General features: G+C 40.8%; 1 protein-coding gene across 1 annotated transcript in view; it reads left to right on the forward strand.

Annotated features, from left to right (window-relative positions):
• Nucleotides 1–23720, forward strand: part of strbp (spermatid perinuclear RNA binding protein) — a 46709-nt gene extending 22989 nt beyond the window's left edge. Inside the window, exons 3-18 of the mRNA XM_053340211.1 lie at nt 2798–3060; nt 3772–3940; nt 5633–5915; nt 8643–8755; nt 9582–9677; nt 9840–9951; nt 10674–10771; nt 11962–12067; nt 12854–12937; nt 13604–13812; nt 14899–15051; nt 15305–15439; nt 15999–16139; nt 16616–16745; nt 17440–17493; nt 23495–23720. Coding sequence (XP_053196186.1) covers nt 2798–3060; nt 3772–3940; nt 5633–5915; nt 8643–8755; nt 9582–9677; nt 9840–9951; nt 10674–10771; nt 11962–12067; nt 12854–12937; nt 13604–13812; nt 14899–15051; nt 15305–15439; nt 15999–16139; nt 16616–16745; nt 17440–17493; nt 23495–23589 — 2241 coding nt within the window. The 3' untranslated portion in view covers nt 23590–23720. The remainder of the gene's footprint in view (nt 1–2797; nt 3061–3771; nt 3941–5632; nt 5916–8642; nt 8756–9581; nt 9678–9839; nt 9952–10673; nt 10772–11961; nt 12068–12853; nt 12938–13603; nt 13813–14898; nt 15052–15304; nt 15440–15998; nt 16140–16615; nt 16746–17439; nt 17494–23494) is intronic.
• Nucleotides 23721–24128: the final 408 nt, after the last annotated feature.

The following is a 24128-nucleotide window of genomic DNA, read 5'->3' on the forward strand; positions in this document are numbered from 1 at the left end:
AACCATATCATTATTCAGAGCAAACATTTTTTTATGGCTTAAAATGTAACTGCAGGGGATTATTAAGACAAAATATAACATTTTCTCTTATGCTCAGTTTGGTGATAATACTGGGATTTTTCCTAATGTTGATTTACTATTAATTTTTTTTATTTATCTGACCTTTTTTTTCTAAACAGTCATACATTTGTGAAAAACACATGATCAAATTGCTTTCATTTTGTTTGACTAACAGTCCACTTATATAAGACAAAGAAAAGCAGGAAATGCTCATACTTTAGTTCTTTATCAATCCATCAAAATTGTTGTTGATTCATTTTCTGTCACTCAATCAATTTTTACATTTGAGCTTTGCATTAAAAGTACAACACAAGCTGTATTGACTGATTTTTTTTCAGTCCTGGTGAATGCTGCAGCTGTCACCTCAGGCTAAAAAACGAGGAGGCTTAATATTTTTGGCAGATGCCTCATTACACTAAAGAAGATCTATTGAAAACAGCATTTCAAGGCACACCAAAGTATTTATTGCCTGAAAATGTCAAATGAAGCCATGCATGTCACGGAGAAGAAAGAAGAAACTAGATTTCATAGAAGTTTTAATACTCTTTCAAGGTACCTAATTTCACTTTGTGCCTCTGCAGTTTGCTTTGTGTTGGAGAGTTGCAGTTTTTGGTTCCAGTGGGAATGCAGCATGTACCCCTGCCAAATGTTTGAGCTAACAGGCTGTGAGGCTGCAGTTATTGTGCAGTGCTTGTCCTCCGTTCTGTTAATGGCTTTATCTCTTTCACTCTGGTGAAAGAGAATGTCACCAGTTCAATTAGAAATGGGATGAAGTGTGTGTGTGTGTGTGTGTGTGTGTGTGTGTGTGTGTGTGTGTGTGTGTGTGTGTGTGTGTGTTTGTGTGTGTTTGTGTGTGTGTGTGTGTGTGTGTGTGTGTGTGTGGGCGCATGTGTGTATACGCAGGTGGTCCTTGGAATTTGAGTGGATTGATAGTAGCGCTCAAGCTACACTATCCATAGCACTCCGAAAAGGTCATCTTTGCTGTGTGTGTGTGTGTGTGTTTGTGTGTGTGTGTGTGTGTGTAGAGTGGGGGGGTGTGTTTCTCTTTGAGTAGATGTGTGTGTGTAGTGAATAAAAGGAAATGTGTGTCCGTGAGATAAGCAGGTCTACTTTGCAGCTTGTTGAGAGCAGCCTCCTCATGTTGAACTGGGTTATGCACCTCAGGCTCCCCAGTGTAGCGTGATAACCTCTAATGATTAAAAATGAACCCTTTTCCTTCAGAATCAGGTCGCCAAGTGACAATATACAGTAAACAACAGTGCAACTTGTAATCTTAATTGTCTCTCATTATATTTCTGGGGGGGGGGAAAGGAAGAAAGAAAGACAGCAAAGAAGAAAACGTGACAAAGAGAGAAAGTGAGGAAAGGAATAAAAAAGTCCATAACTGAACTACAGCAATAAAGGCAGCAGCGTCTTAAAGAATAACTCAAAAGTTAAGTCCAATAGTGAAGGAAAATGAGGTGAAAGAAAATTAGAAGCACCATAGAAGCGGTCTTGCTGCAAGCCATTAAAAGCACAGAGAAATTAATATGAACCCACGTGTTATGAAAGCCATTGTAATTTATTCATTATCTGTTGTAGGGTATTTCTGTTATTAATTATATAGTTGCTCCAGAGAATTTACGTTATGTGTATTGCAGCAAATGCTATGATAATAAATTGTAATGCATTCTAAATGTAATTATACTTTCAAAGGGTTACATCATCATCTGTTCCCTACATTGCCATTCAGAGTAAGTTCCCTGCTGTCTTAGTGTTACATTTAAATGAGATTAGTTAATACCTAATGATCAAATGTTTAAATAATTACTTTGGTTTTCCATTACAAAAGGTTTAACATTTAGCCACATAAACAACCACCCACTGAAATGCTGTGACACATGAAAAGATGCAGGCAGTTGACGTGCAATTTACAAGGCTTTGTCATATAAGTGCACATAAATACAGGGACCCATCTGGGTGGTATTAATTGCAGGGTGGGAATCACAAAAGCCTAAGCTACAGCTGCTCCTCTCCTTCATTTCTTAATGAATGGAAGAATTCATCTTTGAATTCAACCTCCCCTCCAACAACAATGTTTCATCCTTTTTTCCCTTTTTGAAGATTCTGTACTATTCCCACAGCCCAACTTTGCTGCGCTCTTCTATAGCCTTCCTTTTCAGTTATTCTGTTGTTTTCTCTCCTCTGTGCTACCTATGTTTGATGTCTCCCACCTGATCGCCTCCTCTCATGGTTTTCCTCCTGATACATGCCAAAGAGAAAGAAGGGGGGGAAAAATGAGGGAGACCGAAGAGCTGATATGAATTCCCAAGGCTAGAATGTCTGATTGAATTTAGACAGGTGGAGAGAATATGAGGATGATGGTCAGATGAATTCCTGGCTGCTGTGTGACAGGGTCAGAGCTGTTAAATGGGAGCTGTCACAGAGTAAAGAATTGATTCCTCTCCTGTAAAAGAGATACATAGTGTTGCAAGCGAATGTGGGTGTTTCATGATAAAATTTTGCGTGTGTGTTAGGGAGAAGTTAGTCCCCCAACAGGGAGACCAGTGCTCAATTTGATGGATTAAACATCAATCTGTTGTTGAATGCCTCTCTCCACTGGTGCCGTTCCTGTAGGAATAGAGTAGGTGAGCGTGTTTGTGTATGAGTGCATCCCCATGAGTGTTTCCAGTTAGTTTAAAGCTGAAAAAAATATTATTTATAACTTGTTTATTTCTCATACTCTTTTACCTTTCAGAGGTCCTTCCGCTCCTTTAGTAACGATGACCGCCACGTCATGGCGAAACACTCCACCATCTACCCCTCTTCTCACGACCTGGAGGCCGTTCAGACGCTGGTGTCCAATGTCGAGGGCGCACTCAAACACGTTTCTGATTGGCTGGATAAAAGCAGTGGCGATGTCCACACCCAGGTCGACAGCAAACCAGCAGATAGCACAGAGGAGGATGATCCCGGAGATGAGCCCAGCGATGAAACGGAGGAATGCAGTGACAGCTACAGGTGGGATGGGCGTGACACGTACTGCATAAACAATAAATGTGTGTTTACATTAATTAATCTCCCAATAGTTTGTCATTTCAATAATTGGATTTATTATTTAGTCTATAAAACACAACATCCTGTTACAATCATATAAAGCAAGGGAAAGTAACTAATATTCTCATTTGAGAAGCTTTAGCCAGTAAGGAGTCATTCCTGGGCCTCAGACGCATGTATAGCTCCAGAGGAAATGACTTAACCGCTTGACAACCTCTGGGCACAGTTTCCATGGTTGACGATCTTCATAAATCCTTTTATTAAGGGTTCACTACTTCTCATTAGGACTTTTAATTGCCCTGTCGGATCTTATTTTGCAATGCTAAGTGGCATCTTGGACTTTATTCAGTTAAATCTCACAGCTACTTGCCAAAGACTACATAAAATATTGATGAATAATGAATTATTGTTTATTTTATGTTCTGCTATTGTGTTTGCCAAAAGAAGTAGGAAACTATTTTTGATTGGACACATTTGACAAAATCAACTTGAAATCAACTTTTGCTTGCAGAGTTATTTATTAGACTTTTGACTTTCCACAATATTTAATTAATTCCCAATGTATACAAACTTATATTGAAGAAAGCAATGTAGTAACACTTTTTGTTGTAAATTGAAACGTTCACAGAATGTCCACAGAAAACATGATAGAAATGTATTTTTCTTTATAAATAGGGAGCCCAGCAGTGGTGGAGTGCTGTGTGGAGTGATGAGAATCGGCTTGGTGGCCAAAGGCCTCCTGATCAAAGGCGACATGGACCTGGAGCTGGTGCTGATGTGCAGAGACAAACCCACACAGACACTGCTGGACACTGTCTGTCACAATTTACCCACACAGATTGAGGTTAGAGACACACACACAGAGACCACACACAAACATATATAAAGCTGCTTCTTGGTCTCTGTCCTGTGTTTTTTTCTCATACTGTACATATTCAGCAACAACAATCATGGCAATGACATTAACTCGCATTTGCATTTTAGCCTCGCATTAAATCTTCAGTTACATGATGTTTGCTAAATTTAATCCAAGAAAGTACCCTTTTTATATCACAATCCTCTCCAATGTCAGAAAGTAAGCATTTTGGATAAGCTCCCACATTTTACGACTGTTTCTTCCTGAGTTTGCCAACTCTCATTGCTGTGTATATACGCGCATGTGTGTGTGTGTTTGTGTGTGGGGGCAGAGAGGTAATCTCATGTCTCGGCCCAGTGACTAGAGATTCTGATTTTCTCTTCAGAGCCAAATGGAATGTAGATGGGCCCTCAGCGACTCACTGCTCACTTAAGCCGTGTCGGAAACCCACACACACACACACTCACTTGTTTTTGGTACTTAGGAGGACATCGCACTGACTTGGATTAATTTCCTGCATGCTTACTCTACCCCTAACTGTAATAGCTACACACTTTACCCCAATCTCAACCTAAACCTAACTTTAACCCAAAATCAAGTCCAAGCCCTAATATAAGTAATGAAACTTGAGAAGACCATCTTTTTTGTGCACACACATACACAAACACAATCCACTTTCTTATAAAGCACAAGCAGCATATGCTAATATAGGTACAAGAGAAACAACCATGCATATACTGTACAGTACATACCCTTGAAATACATCAAATGCTTTCTATGTTTTAGTTCACTTCCTCTGTTAATTAAATATTTATAGTCATCCATTTGTGTGTGTGCGTGTGTACCTGTTTTGCTTGTGGGTCAATATATGCATTGATGTGTGTTCATTTGTGTCAATGTCATTTCTGTTATGTGAGGGTTATTATCACATACATTTTTATGTGTGTCTAGGAGCAGTTGTAGTTGCTGTGTATAGTGACATGAATTAATTATCATCATCAGCGCCTCTTAGTCCTGACCACAGAGGTCAGCAGTAATAGATTCCTTCAGAACGGGCGCTGAATGAAGTAGTGGATACACACAGATAGACAATTTCACAAATGGATGTGCGACACCGAGAAACATTAGAGGTAGACGCATAAAAACAATCACACAAGATCATTACAATGTGTCTAAAATTCACATGGGGGATTAGAGTTTGTACCAGCTTTCATCTTTCACATCAAATGATTTTTTCCCCCCTCTCTTCATTGCACGCATCTCACAGCTCCTCATAAATTGTTTATGTAATGCATTTTGTTTATTTGATGATATGACAGATGTTTTCTTTGTTAGGTTTGGTTATTGTACCTAATTACTGTTGCTTGTTTTAAGATATTAAGAAGAGTGGACAAGCAAGGTAGAGATACTTTTCACATTTCAAAGTTTTATTCTAATTGAGGATTTCAGTAACGTACTGTGGACCAAAACACTCCTGAAACTGAGGTATCTGCAGGGCTATTCTGTGTTTTTCATGCACATTACTCGCTTCATATTTCTCTTGTCAACCTGGTGATGTTATACAGCATCTGGAATAAGCAGCAAGCTGAACTATATTTTACTCTGCTTTTTCATTTATACCAAGTCATGTTGTGACCTTAACCTCTGACCATCTAGTTATATCTGCTTGACACATGACAGAAGCTGACGGAAGAGAAATATGAGGTCACAAGCTCCTTGCCCGAGGCGGCCATCTTGGTACGAACTACAACAGAGCCCCAACTCACACTGAAGATTACCCTCACCTCACCGGCCATGAGGGAAGATGAGGAAGAAGAAGAGGAGGAGGAGGAGGAAGAGGAGGAGGAGGAGGAAGAGGTGGTCGATGGGGAGGAAGGAGAGGAGGACAAGGAGGAGGAAGTGGAGGAGCAGGAGGAGGAAGTGGAGGAAGACGAGGAGGAACAGGAGAAGAAGAATGGGCAAGGTAGGAACACAGACATATAGGAAAACAAACAAGTTGCAGTTTTTTCCTCTTTCTCAACACAGATACTCAGCTAATGTTTGTAACCCATATCACACATTTATGATTGATGGATTTTGTGAATTTTTTATCAGTTTTTTAACAGTCAACACAGTCAAAACATCTAGTGTAATAGCAACCTTCCCTCCCCATCCCACCCCCCAGTCTTCATGGATAACAGGAACTGGTTATAATTGGTTGTGGGAGGTGGGACAGGGAAGCAAGGCCAGCACGCCAGCGAAATCAATAACCGAGTAGTAGCAAGCTGCCCATCCATCCTGTGGCTCCTGTCCAACTAGACACTCAGGTCTCAGAGAGAGATGAGAGATAGCACGGAGGTCAGCCGTACATCATGCCAAGTGCCGCAGCAAGACAGACAGGGCCGCTCGTATTTTCTCTCTCACACACACCAAGAAGACCATGCAGGCATGCACACACGTTCACCCAACCACAAAGAGGAGACATGTACACACAGTCATATTTTGTACCTGACAGCTAAAGATACCTGTCACACTGGGTGCCTAATTGCTCAGATTTCATCAGTCACCAAGGGAGGTTGAGGGATGAGAGCCAGCGTGTCTAATAGGATCACATCGTAAAAAGGCAGACTTTAATAACCTTAAACATTAACACACACACACACACACAGGCACAAGTACCATCTGTGCATTAAAACTATGGCTGCTATTGCCTGGTCAGAACTTCATTCTCAACATATTAGAGAGTTCATATCTCTGACATGTTCATAAATCTAAAGACATGCAAGTCAATTATTGCTTTCGGATTCTCATGTGTGTTTCAGTAAGCTCTGGCTATTTTAGTGCTATTACATGGATCAATACAACCTCTTGGTTTGATCGGGCAGTTGATATATTGATTTAAAATGGTGCTTGGTAATTTCATCTGCCACTTTAATCAGTCACTATGTGCATTAGGATGTTATACATTTCAAATATTTTATAAAATTTGTACATGTATCACATACAGTACATTGCATGAATGGGTGCTCTTTAAGCTCAGATATGGCTGGCTTCTTCGTGTGGTCACAGAGGGAGGAAGGGTGCTGTGACAATAAATTAGAGGAGACACGATAGCAAAGGGAATTTTTAAAAATGAGACTGAGGGAGAAGACGGCGTCTGTAACACAGACGGAGATAATGATAAAAGAAGACTGCTGAGTGAGAGAGCAGCCAGCAGAGCATAAGAGACAGTGGGAGGACAAGCGAGAGGAGAAAGACGATCCACTATCAGCAGAGTGGTCCCACACGCAACTGGGACCCCTCTGACAAACCTTGAGATACTGCATTATACGTCACACAAAAGCACACTTAGACAGAGGAAGAGCTACGCTAATATAATGGCCAGATGAGTTCAGAGATCATGTGAGATAGATGTTGTCGTGCTGCTGCTATGAAGATACACTTTAGACACATTTGACATTTCAACTAAATGCCTCTTGAGGGAAGGTTTTCTCTTTACGGGAGAGTGATGAGGAAATGATGTACTTAGATGTGTTTTCATAGACACGCAAAGGGGCTCTTTAGTTTGTTTTATTTCACTTCCAGTTGGTTCCGCACATAATAAACCCTCTTTGGAAACCCCATGTAACCGCACTCATTCATATATAGCTGCGTTTGATTCAGCTTGCCTTGCATATCATTATTTAGACCTGATGCTCTTTCTCGAGAATGGAGTAACTCAACCAGCCTGGTGTGTTGGGCAGCATGAATCAAATGCTTACACTTAAAAGCATAGGAATGCTCCTCTTTTACCAACCACAATGCTCTAACTAAACCCTGCCTTGATCCCTCCTGTGTTGTGTTTGTCTCAGACTGGGTCAAACTATTGTAGATTTTATTTCTTTCCAGTTCTACTTTAGGAGCGCTTGATTCTGTGTTTGCCCAGACAGGTTGTTGAATTGCTTTCTCAGCACCATTTCTGTATGAGCTTGTGAAATCAAGTGCACCTTAAGTAATCAAGAAGGAAAAACAAACACCTATTTTGACTCCTGCCTGGTGCAGACTGGATCAAAATAAATAAATTCCTCCTCAAATACATGAAGGAGAGATTGATTTACCTGGCTGGGGACAAAGAAATGAGTGGATATGTCTCAATAATGCCCACACACAGTAAATCAAACACTCCTTAGGTATTTGTATGGTGTATGTCTGTGGGGGGCTCTCCATCCCACAAAGTTGTCTCTTTCTTTCTGACCCTGGTTGCTCTCCCTTTCACTGATTTGTCAGTGACTGGATGGATGTAAACTACTAAATCATTGTTTAATAGTGTGTGTAATTTCAACACATCCATGTGTAGGAGGGTCAGTGCATCTTGTATTACTCTGTGCTAAGGATGTCAACATGTGATGCAGTTAACACATGTCCGACTGATCACAGTGTTGAAAATGACACACCATTTTAATTGAGTAAGGAGGATTTTATGAACATTCATCACAGATCTGTGGATTGTAGAGAGTGAGCACTTTCTACAAGGAGAGGAACAACTTTATGGCATGAAAAGCACCTTGTATGTACCAAATATTCATGCATATGTGTGTGTATGTGTGCATTCGCATGGAAATTCAGATGCGTCTGCGCACATTCACACACGCAAGATTTAAACACACACACTCAGACATGACGTGTGTGTGTTTTACGTTCTCTATATTGGGTTGTTATTGTTTTGTGGCAGTGTTGGGTGCTGCTGCGCAGAGAGTGGAGGCTGAGGAGGAGGAGGGGGAGGTGCTGGATAGACACAGATGTCTGTTGGCCCTGGCAGCGCTGCGACACGCCAAGTGGTTCCAGGTCGGCACCCACTCACTTCCTGTCTTCCTGCCCGATGCTTATTGTAGCCTGACGATTCACCCAGAGGGAATACACTCACTGTCAGAATAATAATACTGTGGTGCTTATTATGGCCACTCATTTTAGACTAATTAAGAACAGATGAACTTGTGGAAAAATAGTCACTTTTATTGATGTAAATTTACGAATTTGTACATTGGAATTATTAAACAATTCTCTGATAATGAAATTCAATACTGCTGATGAACTTAAGTTTTTATGCTTTCATCTTCCCTCATCAAATGAGGGTTAATTCTACAAAAAGTTAGCCTTTTCCTTATACAGAATGATGTTGAACTAAAAAAAAACAAAAAAAAAACAGATGAATGTAAGAAGTATCGTAAGGCTACAAAAGCAATGGTTGATACTTGTTTTTCTTTTTGGCTATTATGTTAACCTGCCTGCTCTGTACAGTATGTCAATGCTTCCCTTTGATTCCCGTCCCATACCCTTCCCCATCTATCTCCCGACTCACTTACCTTACTGACAAAAAAAATGTGCAAGCTCAGGATGTATGTATTTTCTGAAGACAGAGACAAAACTCAAAGAAAAAATCAAGAAAAATACTTTCAGAAATTCTACATTTTTAGTGTATTAAACAGGCAGAGTTTTAGACAGATACTTACAATCACCTCATTATAACTGTAGGCTGTTATCTGTACATGTTGGCACAAATACCACTGCTCCTGCGCTCAATTTTTTCCCTTCTTCCCTCTTTGTTTAATCTTCCGTCTTGCCTCCTTCCATCTTTTCCTCTTTCCTTTCTCTGTCCCTCTTTCTCTCCCAGGCTCGAGTGAATGGGCTCAAGTCCTGCGTGATCATTCTCAGGATACTTAGAGACATGTGCAATAGACATCCCATCTGGGAGCCTCTTAAGGGATGGGTGAGTCTTTCCCTTTCACTGTATTTACCTACCGTTGAGAGTTGAGTTAACCCTATGACATAATTATTTGCTTGTATCAGTTCCGTCTTGCAGAAGTTTGATGTCTCTGTTTAATTTTCACATGTTGACCTGTGCTGCATGTGTGTGTGTGTACTCTTACAGCCCTTAGAGCTTATCTGTGAGAAGGCCATCGCCACCTGTAACAGACCTCTTGGGGCAGGAGAAGCCCTGCGTCGAGTCATGGAGTGTTTAGCCTCAGGCATACTGCTACCAGGTATGAAAGCCATTGATGGTTGCATGAATTTTACAGCTGGAAATATTTGAGTATCAACAGAGGAGAATGTGTGTATTCGTGCAAACTCTTACCTCAGTTGCTGGTGAATGGAGGGGGTGAACATTCTCAATTAGGGTAGATGAGCAAATACATTGAGGCTCTGCTTGATCTCTTTCTTTAAGAGAGCTTGAGACATTATTAGTGACCAAGCAGAGCTCAGCTGCCTGAGGCAGGTCATCATAACAAGAGCATCTTAATTAGGAGCAGCTGAAGGATGTCCTTTCAAAATGTTGATTGTCCTTGGGGAAAAATTATATTATTGGAAAACCTCAGTTCATTTTATTCATTTTTTTTTCAAATCATGTTGCATTCCAAAATCCAATTTAAAAAAAAAAAAAAAAGTTCCAGTTTAATTTACAGGGAACACTTGTACCACCTTCCTGCCAAGTATTCAAATTTAACTCAGATGATGCACAATTTCAGCTTGTTGGTTACTAGTTTGAATCTCTCACAGCCAGGTTGAGCAGTTAGATTTTTCTCATTATGCAGTCCTGTTGCTGCTGTTGTCCATTTTAATTGTCATGATTGTGTCATTTAATTTTCATTGCCACTCATGTCATGGTCGTGAAGCCTAATTAAATGTTGCTGAGCGATCGTGTCAGTGCAGTGACAACAAATGACTTTGTGTGTGTGTGTGTGTCATCTTCTGTCGCTTCCCCCAGGTGGTCCAGGTTTACACGACCCATGTGAGAAAGAGCCAACAAACACACTAGCCAACATGACCGACCAGCAGGCTGAGGCCATTACCTACGGCGCACAGGTACACACACACACACACTGCAGTTTCAAGACACTGTTGTTATCACCCAGCTGTACTCGCCCTGAGCTGTCAGTGTGTGGGAATCAGTAAACAACATGCCTGTTACCAGACAGAAAGACCCCATCTCCACCCCAACCACACAACTTACATGCACGCGCACACACACAGACACACTTGTGTAAGCATGCATGTGCGTATCCAGGAAGAGCATTGTGGTGCTGCATTTTAATGATTGAAACTATTGCCATCGCAAGCCATATATCCATCTCTGACACCCTGAGGACAGTATTTGTGTGCATGCGGCCTGTGTGTGTGTGCGCTGTCATGTCCTTCTTCGCGCACACACTCGACTGAGCAGGACAGCCTCTGAGCCACACGGCTTAGTGAATGCTGCCGTCCATTTCCTTTGAAGGCAGCCTGAACGAGGCTGGAATGTCAATGGGGATAATTGTATTGGAGCAGATACAAGAGCAGATAGGAGAGAGGAAGCTGTTCTGTCAATGAGCTACACCGAGCCTCATGAATATCTGAGACACTCTACCTCTCTAATGGATTTATATTAGCAGACCCACTCTGTGCCATTCGGGTTATCTATCTCATTGTTTGTGTAGATTGAGGGTGTGTACAGTAGATCGAGAATAATAAAGTAACACAGAGATGCTCATCGTAATGTCTGCTGATATTATTGATATGTGGATAGTCATTAGTGTTTATTCATATATGCATAAGTTGGCTTATGTTTGGATAAGGCCTCCTAACATTTGTGAATATGATCAGATGAACCCTAAATCAAGTTGTGCACACCTATGTTGTAAGGAGATCTCTCGTATGTATAAGAGATACATCAGCTCAAATATTGTTGCTGAACTTCGTTTCTCTCTGTTTCTCAATTGGAATTTACAAGCTCATCCTCGGCCTGCACTGGCACAGCAGCTTCACTTTAAATTTAATAACAACTCTACAACAGAATTTAAAATTTTAATTCACAAAGGATGAAAAAACTGAATATATGACTGCTTGTCTGCAAATCTTCAATCTTGGATATGGATAGCAAACCACAGAGAATTCACTATAAATGACAGAATGCAGTATTTCCTGCTTATTAGTTTGAGAGTGACATATTGCATTATAACATTTTCTATTTCATTTTCTTCTCTCAAATTTATTTATTTCCCTGTGTGCGACAACAGCATGCTCTCAGACTCATGGCGTTTGGACAGATCTACAAGGTGTTGGAGATGGAACCTCTTCCCTCAAATAAACCGTCGCAGAAATATCCTTGGTCTGATAAAGAAGGTAGTGTATCTGTCTACCTGCCTGTCTGCTCACTCTCACTCAGTGTGTCCTCTGTCCAATACACTCCCCACACCTCTGTCTGTCTACGAATGTGTACATGTATCTGTCTATCTGAACATTTGTTAGCCTGCTCCTTTCCTCACATGGAAGCTGCAACATTCCTGGCTTCAGTTATCTGGGTTAGGGTTTGGGCTCCTTGACATAAGTCAGACTTGCCACTAAAAAAATTCTATGTTGAAGCTTCACACACGATGTGACCTTTCTGGATATATGAGGTGGTTTTATTACACACCAGATCACAAAAATATAGATGAGATATGTTGCCTGATATTTGTTTTTTCCTCTTGGATTTATTTGTGACCCTATCTCAAGTGTTACACCGCAGACAGGGTGGCCTTGATACAGTGCCTTGTGCGTGCTGTTTCTTTCATTCCCACTTAGAGAAACACTCACAGAAATCTCATAAGACCTTCAATTGGCAAAACTCCAAAGTGACTTTCATGGAAAATCGACTTGGGCTCATGACACTGACATGGAAAATTGCCAGAGCATTTACAGATTAAGGTGCATGTAGGGAAGGAGATTATACTGTATATCTTCCTCATTGTTTGCCGGTCTGCCTGTCTCCCTTGTTTACTTTGTCTCTGACTTTATCCTTCTTTATGCTTGTTCTCACTCGTCATTTGTTTTCTGCAACTTTGCGTCCCTTTCTTCCTGTCACACAAGTGCCTTTGTATGTGTCTCTATAAACATGTGAGTTAGTGATTAATTCAGAACTCTCTCCAGGCTTAGGTCTGAAGAGGCCATATGAGGATGGAGCAATGGATGACAAGGACCTCATCAAGAAGATGAAGAGGAATCTGAGAAAAGGTACAAGAAGGAAGGAAATGAAGAACAATGGCAGAGTATCATATCCTGATTGTTCTTTATGTTTTAGCTTTTGCTTTTTCCCTTCATTTAGTGTTGGAAAAAGTTTCTTTCCAATGTTGCCTTGAGTTTATATTTTTCGTCAAACCACTAAACCAAGTGGCACCGCTCTTACAAATGAAGTAGTTATATTGGGTTGTCTGCAGAGGAGCCCTCTTCTCTTCCCCTTGTCTCTATTTTTTCTGTCTCTTTCCCTGCCTGCTTCTCTCCATTCCACCCTCCCTCCATCCCTTGAATGCAGATCAATAGTATTGATTGCGAACGTTTTAGTAGGCCACCCAACCATCCCCAGCTCTTTCTTCATACAAGGAGAAGATGAACCACGACTAATGGAGGCAGAGAGACATTTTCTTGGCAAACGGGGGGAAAGTGATTGAAAGTGATGAGAAAATAGAGCGGCACCTGTATTTATCATAAAAATAACCAGCCTGTGTGCTGAAAACCTTTAGAAAATATGATTTATTACATACAGCATTTCTGAATTGGCCCAGTCTGTCCAATTTTAGCTGGATACTTGTTACACGCCCTACAAACCTTTTATTAAATCGACCCCAATCTGCTCTACTTTCTGCTGTAACCATACCGTCTCCATTTTCTTTTTTTCATTAGTCCTGGACAGTAAAGCCATAGACTCCAACCAGCCAATGAATGCCCTGATGCGGTTGAACCAGATCCGGCCGGGGCTGCAGTACCGCCTGCTGTCCCAGTCGGGCCCAGTTCACGCTCCGGTCTTCACCATGTCTGTGGACTTAGATGGAACCATTTACGAAGCATCTGGATCCTCCAAGAAGACTGCCAAGCTCCATGTCGCCGTCAAGGTAAGAAACCAAGTGAAGGAAAGAGAGTGGACTTTATGAGACAGTATGTGCAACAAATTAGTTCATCTGACATCAGCGTTTGATTCTGGCATAACAGAGACATTTTTGGTTACCTCAAGCTCCAACTGTCTGTGTCTATTAATGTGTATTTTTCTGTGTATGCCCATTAGAGTGTTAGTCCATGCAATGTGTGTGCGTGTTTGTGAGGTGGGCAAAATCCATGTAATCCCAAAGTGGTTGTGAACAAAGAGGCTCTCCAGAGCACGGAGCTGGGATAATCCGCTATCTGCTCCATTCCCATAAAAGGCTTTTTCTCCCCATCTCTCCCCCTTTTTTCATTCTCGTCCTCACTCACTTTCTTTCTCTCATGCACTCACCTTTTGATCTCTCTCTTCCTCTCCCTGGCTTTTGCTCTATCTTCTGTACTCTCTCTCACACTCAAACAGCGGCTGGTTCAGCAGCTGTAACACAATCATCTATTTGGGTCAAAAATGTGTCATTCTCCTTTTCCGCTTCTGCCAGCGTATTGTTCTGAGTCATTTTGCTGCTCTGTGTGCCTACGAAGACTTAGTGACTTTTGTGATTCTGTACAGCCAGTTTATTATAATGACTTTATTGTAACCATTTTGTAGGAGATTACACTGCATGTACTGACATTGTCATGCAGTATTGCTCGTTCTGGAAGTTATTTTGTTTTAATATGTAGTAATTTGTGTCAGAGTGTTGTCACAGTCAAGGCTCAGACTGGCACTTTTACCGCTGTGGTTCAATTTCCTGTCTATGTGCTGCTTTTCAGTCGTATTGCCCTACTCTAGTTCTGAATAAAGTCTGCTCAAAACAGAGATATCACACATGCTATTTAGTTTGCAGTTTCGTTATCTAGTTGACTGACCACATTTTAATTCCGATATTTAGATACCTGGTTACACACTATGGATTTAGACATTATAAGGGCTGGAAACTGTGACTGTTAAAACCATTAATGATTCTTTCTTGAAAATCCAGATTTTTGGCTTTAGTGTTTTTTTGTTTGTTATTTGCTGCATCTTCCCAACTTCTCGTTACTTTATCATCCTCCATCTTCAGGTGCTCCAGGCAATGGGCTACCCGACAGGTTTCGACTCAGACCTTGACCCCATGAGTTCAGATGAGAAGTCGGATGGCGAGGGGAAGAGTGAGACGTCCACGCACACTAGCAATAATCCAACACACTCTTCGGACAGCTCCAACACACTGGAGGTTGGTATTGAGATGTGCTGATTAAAAAACTGCATATATTCAGTTCAAATAATTTTTTCAGTCTGAATCTGGGAACATTTGATTGTAAGTAATTAAAATGGATGTCCCGGTGTTTTAAGGACATGACAGGTAATCCCACGCCTGTGACATTTATTACATATCATGCTCCCTCTCTCAGGTTTGCTGTGTGTGTATGCTTTCTCATAAAGCAATGCTTTCAAATTATATTACTTTTTACCTTTTTGCTCCGCAGGTACGAACTCAGGGTCCCATACTGACGGCAAGTGGGAAGAACCCCGTCATGGAGCTGAACGAGAAGAGACGAGGCCTCAAATACGAGCTCATCTCTGAAAGTGGAGGCAGCCACGACAAACGCTTTGTTATGGAGGTGAGAGCTTTATATACACACAGACTGATGCTGGTAAAAGATTATAGAACACAAACATATGTACATATAAAAATGCTCAAATTTCATAAGAAAAGGGGGTGACTTACACAGAAGCTAAACTACACACTCAGAAACTGGCTGATCACTGGTGGAGTCAATCAGTCAACTTGGTTCCTGGAGCAAGTCTGTTCTCTGTGGGGTGTGCTGTTTTCCGACATGCCTGGCTGCTCCGTCACTCTGCTGATTGATTAGCAGGCCTGCTTGACAGCAGGGCATCGCTAAACAAGCTGTCCTGTTCAGCTAGACCCACTGGCTGAGTTACTGACGGCTGATGAACACACAGGTTTTGGGCAACATTATTGTCTAATTTGTTGGTTTTGACAGAACTGTAACATTAAGAGTGACACACTAATAGAAAGGAGGACAATAATAATTAGACAGAAATTATAGCATGGCTCCCAAACATTTCATTGGATGCACAATTCTGAGTGCTGTTTTTAAGTCGAACTCTTATCAGGATTTTGATTAATATTTCAAATTTTGTGTGTGTGCATGTCAGGTGGAGGTCGATGGGCAGAAGTTTCGTGGTGCAGGCCCGAACAAAAAGGTAGCAAAGGCCAGTGCTGCTCTAGCGGCTCTGGAAAAACTCTTCTCTGGTCCCAACGCAGCTGCAAACAAGAAAAAGAAGATATTGCCCCAGGTAAGGAGACACGCATAGAGTACAGCACATACCAGACAGAGAGAGGGCCCTGCTTCTGTCTGGGTCACATGCATTATTCAGAGACAATGTTGGCAACAAATAATCAAAGCCCTGTGTTCTGTAACTGCTATCTTTGACAGCCATTTCAAAATTATTACATTTAAACCTCTTTTCTGATCAGTATCACCTCTGTAGAGCAGGGGGACAATTTGTCCACTTTGTTCACCATGTAGCCAGTCACTAATCAATGGCACTGTGTTTAACAAGTGTCTAATCAGATCAATGCTTGACAGTTATCAGATCACCACTCTCCCACCTGTTTGTTCAATGAGCCTGTGTGCTAACAACATAGAGGCCCAAAAAGCATGTGTGTGTTATGCATTATGCAGGCACACATGTCTTTATATACCGTATGTGTCTTTGCATAATGAATGTCTGAAACTCACTTTGATATAATAAGTTCTCTCTATGTTTAGACTAAAGGAGCTTTGGCCGCAGCAGCAGCAGCCTCAGCAGTAGCAGCTCAGGTAGCCAGAGGAAGAGGAAGAGCAGCCCTTGCGAGAGGAGCCTTCGTCAGCGCTGCCGCACCAGGATACGTTACGCCAGGTAGTAAGATGATAGTTGTGTATATTGTTGTTTTTGTTCTCCATATATGGATGGGACGGTGGTCAACTTTGGAGGTTTTTGGTCTTTTTTACAGGCAATTTTATCAGCCTACGAAAATATACGTTTGCTTTACATATGGGCAAATAAACACAGATGTAATTTTAAAGAATTCTTGCTCACCGTCTCCTTTCCCTGCTAATCCTTCCAATTCATTTTTATTCTATACGGTATTTCATTTTCACATTTGACACAGTGGTTTGTGCAGGGTTGGCATTTTCTTTTACTGTTGGCGGCACAGCACCGACATTTTCTTCAGCTTTAGGCTGGTTTCTCTGTGTTCTACTTTAGCATCCATTATTTCCCTCCAGTTGTATTGGAAATATCACAGACTTTCAGAAATACCCTACAGTATAGGGTACAATCATGCAGCCTGGATACATTGACTATCTAGGACATTTTTTGCCTTTCATTTTGATTTTTTAGGAGAAGAATTTTCTGAATGTTTAGCTGAAGTGTTTCTGTATTCAGGTTCATGTTGATTAGTTTAGCTTTCACTTACTCTGAACCCACAGCTGTCTGCTAGAATGCAAGATGGCCACAAATTCATAAGAACTTGTTCAAATGTTGAAAAGGGGATGCTTGGAATTAAACAAGTGCACATTTCAATTAGACACTTTAACTTCTTCCCCAACAGGCTTCGGGACGCCGTATGGCTACAGCCCTGCTGCAGCAGCTGCTCCTGCATACGGTACGTGCTTTCCCCGTCCAGTCTTCATCATTTCACCCTCTTTCTCCTGTCCAAAAACCTTCCTCCCTCCCTTCTTCCACCTTCTCCCTTTTTCTAACCGTACAGTCCCTCGAACTTAACAAACCATAACTAAACTATAACTAATAATAAAGTCAAAACTGTCCTAAAATCTTGTGTTGTAGAGCAAATTGATCATACTTCTTTCTCACATCCTTTGGCTTTTATTTGTTCCCTTTTCTCAAATTTTCATCAGAACTTAACTCCATTCTAATCCAAGTTTTAGGGTTTGGCTCTGACTTTCAGTCGTAATTAAACAAAGCTTTAACTGTTGGCTCTTTGTGTTGTGCTTCGAACAAATCTGTCTGTGCTTTGGCTAAGTGTCCGCTCACCACTTGTTTCTTAATCTTGTTGTTGCCACTAACTCCCCTCTCTCTTATGGTTGGATCACTCCTCTGTCAGGAAAGCACTGTTGCCCATCTTGAGCTCTGATCCCAAAACTCTCAAAAACTAATCACAAAGAAACAAGCATACCTGTGCATGCAGTACTTTGCCTCTGCATATCCTGAATGAAAGAAACAAGTATAAAACTACTCCACAGAATAGCTGTCCTGTACCTAACTGAACCAGCTTTCCTTGGCCTTACTTTAACCCAGACACTCTGCCTGTGCTGCTGTCATCATCATTTCTGGTCAGATTAGCAGAACGCATAGTGTGAATTCCTCAATTCACCCGCTGTTATTTAAGACGGGGTAGGAGGGCAGGTTTGCACTGCAGCGCTGCTCCTGTCATGTTTATGCTGCTAAAGGGTTTCCATGTCTTCACTGCTGATAGTGGACACTGGGATCTGTCGCACGCACAGGAATTAAAAGCTAAAATCTATACTAGTGCTTGACCTTTAACAACAAAACACAAGTATTAGTGCAGAATTCACTCCATACATCCCTCTGTCACACACACACAGTTGTATTTACCTGAACAGACTGAGCCTTGTGTAGTGTGTGTGCACATGTAGCTTTGGGAGGCCTCTCTGTCCATCTTACAGCTTGAGTTTTGAATGGGTCTTATGTGCTGGGAGAAACTGGTCCAGGGTCCCAGGTAGACATTTAGTACCCCCCTGAGATCCCAGCAGCCCCCAATATGAAGTGCGCCTTAGTTTCTCTGTTTACGGTGGAGCTGGAACTGGTGGGTTTAGTTTCAGTCTCTGGCCAGCACACTGCACCCCTCTTTTCAAATGTTTTTGTGACTTCCATGCTTGGTGAAAAAAAAAGATTTGAATATCCAGGTAGCTGCTGATTACATCTACCTAGAAAACAATGTCACTGTTTATTTCAGTGGCAGTGGCATCCAAAAGAAACTAAAAAAAGGCTTTCAGTATGTTGATTCTGACTGGCAAATAAAAAGACTCGGTAAATAAAGAGACAAATATCTGGATGCTTCTGTGGTGGTGATGCAGTATAAATCGTTGCACACTGTGTGCATCTGTGCCCTATTACTCATCAGTACATGCCACGTATCCTGGTGGGTGATCATTGCGAAATGAGCTGACCCTGAGCTATAACCTGAGCTGTAACCCACAAGTGGGCAGGAAGTCAAACTCATTTCATGTTTGTTGAAAAGGAAAAGATGTGAAGTGAAAACTGGAATGATGCTCAGAAACTTTTTCTGAACTTAGATGTTTCATGCTCCCAGTGTGTGTCGGCACAGTGTGTGTTTAACAAATGGTCCCAACATGTGACGCAGGACACTGTGGAAAATCTGTGTGGCAAAAAGCAGAAAGAGAGTTACTAGATATTAGATACACCAAATGGTTAATGGACTGGATTTATTTATACCACTGATATCCAAAGCACCTCATATACACACAAACATGCTACTGTATCATGCAAGGCCATCCAGACCAATTTGGGGCTCAGTGTCTTCCCCAAGGACTCTTTGACATGTGGACAGAAGGTGTCAGTGATTAGTGGACGACCCGATCCTAAGGCTCAGCTGCCCCTATTGTAAATATTAAACCCACTTTGAATTTCACTAGACAGATCATCAGCAGCATAGGATTTTAAATTTAAGCCAGAGAGCAAAAAAAAAAAGGGTACATGAAAACATTGTTAACTACTCCTTTTTCTTTTTGATACAAAGCTTTCATCTTATTTCCTGCTTTTTCTGTGCCCTGACTCCCATTGCTGCTTTGGGATTTCCTGCCTGAAAACACATTTTAACTCCCGACGTTACTTGAATATTAAAACAATTTGTGGAACACACACAGAACATTTTTATAAAGGTCTATGCAAACAACAACTTATTCCTATCACATTTTACTCACCAGGTTGATAGTGGAGATTTGGAAATGTGGCGTCATCACTCACAATAAATCAGAAAGGGCATAAAACACAGAAGCAGTCTGACAATCAGGCAGGATTTTGACAAAATCCCAGATTAGCCAGATTTATTTGAAAGTTACAACTTTGACCTACTCTACCTGCAGTAGTTGTGCATCCATGCTGTGTTACTGTGGGATTATTACTGATTTTTAAGATGTTTACTTTATGTTTTGTCTCTAAAACAGTGGCTCATAGTCTGGCTGTTGGCTTATATCCAACTTGTCTGATTGTCTGACTGCTTGCTCTATTTTTGTAGCAATCTCACCACGCTCCCATCTATACACTGACTTTAATGGGTAAAATATTTTCTTAACTAATTTTTAAAAATAGGATCAATTAAGACCAACGTTGTAAATAAACTAAATTAATCTTTACATTTTTCCATTAGTTTTATTCTTTTTTAACTCTGACTTCTTCTAACCACAGATAAAGGCTGACGCCTCATGTAAACACATTCCTGCCTGTTCTCACGCACTTACACTCCCCCTTCTGGGAGTCCTGTTGTTCAGTGCGAGGGTGTTTTTGTTTTTTTTGCTGGACATGTACATGTAGAGTAGTGTTTAGTGTAGTGAGCAGTAGAAACACTTGGTTATTTGTTGCCCTGGACTCATGCAGAGCTGTGCTCTTCTCATGTCTCCCCTCTAGGTTTGCCCAAGAGAATGGTTCTGTTGCCTGTCATGAAAGTGCCCGCCTACCCCGTCCCCCACTACTTCTTTTAGCACAGAAGACATACAAACCAAACGCACCTAGCCTTTTTTTAGAAGGGAAACTCTGTTTTGTTTTTGTTTTTGTTGTTTTTTTCTACCATATCAATGATGGGGAGAGGATTATGGACTTGATCTGAAGATTTGTTAAAGCTTTATTTTTGTTTTGTTTTTTCTTCTTTTATTTTTCTTTTTTTTTGGTTTGTTTATTGTTTTCTTACTGTGTCCAAAAACTGTTATGAATTTGAAAGACATACTGCAGGTTGAAGTTCTTAATAGATCAACAAAAACTTGAAGGATTTGTACTGTGAATTTTACCTCATTCTTTGAGTCTAAATTATATTCATATATATATCAGACTTTTGTTATTGTGTTTATTCTGTGCTAGGAAGTGGACAGCCTTTGAAATATGATACACACAACACACACATTCTCTGTAAAAAGTAAATAATGTTGAAAAATAAAAAGGTTTTATCTCCTATAAAAGCTGGACACTGCCTGGTGTATATATCTGATTTAAAGGCTTTCAGCTGGTGTAGATTTGATGTAGTTGTACCTTTTTGTTCAGCTTCTAGTCAAAACTGTAGGACTAGTTGCTGCTGTTCTTTTAACCTACACATGACAATCTTACATTATGGACGTTAAGCTTTTATATGCCAACTTTCACGTACACCTATTGAATTTCAATATTTCCACGTACCTCAGCACTTCCTCTTACATCCTATTGACCCCTAGCTTATAGATATTCAGAGAGAAAGGCTAGAAGACAAAGAATGAATTCAGAAAGCTTCTGTTAGATCCTGCATCTTGCATTCAGCAGCACGATCTCATTACTTTACGTGGATTAATGTTTGGCAGGTTTCCCACTGCTATCACACAGCTGTCACCTACAGTACAGTACAAACGGTGAGCTTGTATTTGTCGTCATATAAACCAACTGCAGACTTTTGGCAGCAGTAATTCTGGAGCTCAGTACATTGTTCAAGCTGAATTTAATCAGTATAAAATGGCCCAAAAATAATAAAGACAAAACATGTTATTTATACTACATGTTAATCAGAAATAGTCAGAGTAATAGAGGATCCACATTAGTGAAACTCAATGTCACAACAGAGTTAAAATGACCCTGCACCACGTCTTGGTCATCCAACCAGCGAGAGATAACCCCCCCTGATGACGTCTCCATGGTTACAGCTATGAGGCGCAGCCATTGGATGAGAGGACCCAATATCTTGTCCAATGGTTGGTTGAGCTCCATTGAGTTACATTTTTAATCCATAAAAGCTATTATTTGTCTCCATTCACCAGCTTTACTTCAATTTCAAATAACTGGAAATTCATTCTCCGCTCTGCATTTGTGTTTTAATTTTATTTCATGTTTTTGTTGAATGTTGAATTAATTTTAAGTACACACAGTGCCGAAGTACCAGAAGCAATATTTACTTTAACTATTATCTGATCTCATTTTCAGTCTTTACTTTTCTTTGTTACTAGCATCCTAAAACCACCACTGCACAAATCTGTGATACAATTATAATCAGGTTTTGATATCAGTTCCTACTGTGTGTTCATGACTGCAGTATCTGTGAAATATTAAAGGAATAGCTGAACATTTGGGGAAATATGCTTATTCAATCTGTGCTTTATGAAACTACAGCAAGCAGCTAGTTAGCCTAGCAACCAGACTGCAAACAGCTAGCCTGGATCTGTCTGATGGTCATAAAATCTGCCTAGCAACAGTTAGAATCGAGTTTATTTAATCTGTACTTTTAGACAGAGCTAGACTTGCTTTATGATGGCTAATTGTTTCATAGTTTCAGCTTCATAATTATCTCATCTAACTCTTAGCAAGAAAGCAAATACGTTTAATTCTTAAAATGCTGAACTACTCCTTGAATTTAATCCCATACAGGCAATTTTTGATTTAGATGTTATTAATGCCCCACAGGTAATGATCTTTTTTCACTGTAGAGGATTTTTTCTTTGTCTTGTCTGAAATGCTGCTGTAAGACAGATTTAATGTAGACATTAAATCTGAGTCAAACCTATAATGTTGTCAACGACATTAAAGGGGCTATATGTAAGAATTGTGAATCAATTTACATATATTAATAATTATTTATCGCCAGTGAGTTAACAGGTTGTAATGTTAAAAAATTAGATCTTCCCCAACTTTCTTGGTTGCCTTTTTCAGCCTCTGGACTGATTTGGACTCGGGCTGTTTTTTTCGTGATAGTCCGACAGATGTAACATTTTTTACGCGCTCCTGAGTGCCTCGCTTTCTCTTGCCAACGCCAACAAATTACCGGCAGCTACCACAACAAAAACGATGCTAACTTATTGAAACATCCTGCAGATATTAGCTCTCCAGCTCTATTACCCACAAGGTTGGCTGGTGGCTAGCTGCCTAATCATGCCAGCTATCACCACAGTGTGTTGCTCCCTGGCCACAGCTCACTGCACCCCAGTCACTGCTCGCTGCTCTGAGTCTACAGGTGTTTAGTAAATAAAGTTGGTAAATAAAGTTGGCGGTTTGCAGGTCGGGTTCGGATTGTTGATTAATGCATATTTTGTTCGGGTTGGGTGGTGCCTCTGTGTGTGTGTTTGTGTGTGAGCGAATATGTGTACTGACTGACGGGGACAGAGATATTTTGTTGAAGCACGATGCAAAACACAATGTTAGAGATCTTTTATGTTATTATGAGAAATGTAATCGAGGAAAAAAATATTGTGATGCTGACTGCTGCTCACTTAACGACCACTGGTGTCACTAATGAGAAGTTTCTGATTCTTACATATAAAACCTTTATGAAGAGAGCTTTATGTTCAGCAGCCTCATATTGTGTTTATGGATGTCTCGCCCTACTCATATTGTAATTACTCCTGCTTTCTCTGTCTCTGTTCTTCATCTCCCTGCAGGAGGTCTTTTCATTGACAATCCCTTCTACCAGCCGCGGACCATCGCTCCTTTTATCATCCATCTGGGTCCCCAGGATCTCTTCTCTGACTTCTAGAGGCAGCAGATTTGTCAGATATGCTCTCACCCGCCTGTATACGCAGGACACCTGGCTGCTCACTTGCCCACCTGTTTTTTCTGTCTGTGTAAGCAGGCTGCCTTTCTATCCCAGCTGACGGACTCACAGATTCAAAACTGCTTTGCTGGAAAAAAAACCTTCCACCCAACAAAGCGGCAGAAACCGTCTGATTTACTGACAGAGAGGCTTGAAGCTCCTCTCTGTGTGTTCTCTACTCTCCGTCTAGATTATCACATCAGAGTAGAGCAACTTTACACCAAGCAATACTCGGATTATACGAGAAACGTACGACTGCGACTGTGCGTGGCTGTGCTGAACTTTGGTCTTTCTTATAGCAATACACCTGAACTCCTCTCTCCAAGCTTACTTACTTGAGAAGATGTGAATGTCCGATGGAGTTTTAACCCAACACAGCATTGCAATAGCTCATTTTGATTGTATATTCATTATATGTGTGTACGTGTGGCTATAACATGACTATATACACATATATGTATGGTGTATGTTTCTATAACAAT

This window comes from Scomber japonicus, chromosome 19 (assembly GCF_027409825.1).
Source record: "Scomber japonicus isolate fScoJap1 chromosome 19, fScoJap1.pri, whole genome shotgun sequence".
Lineage (NCBI taxonomy): Eukaryota > Metazoa > Chordata > Actinopteri > Scombriformes > Scombridae > Scomber > Scomber japonicus.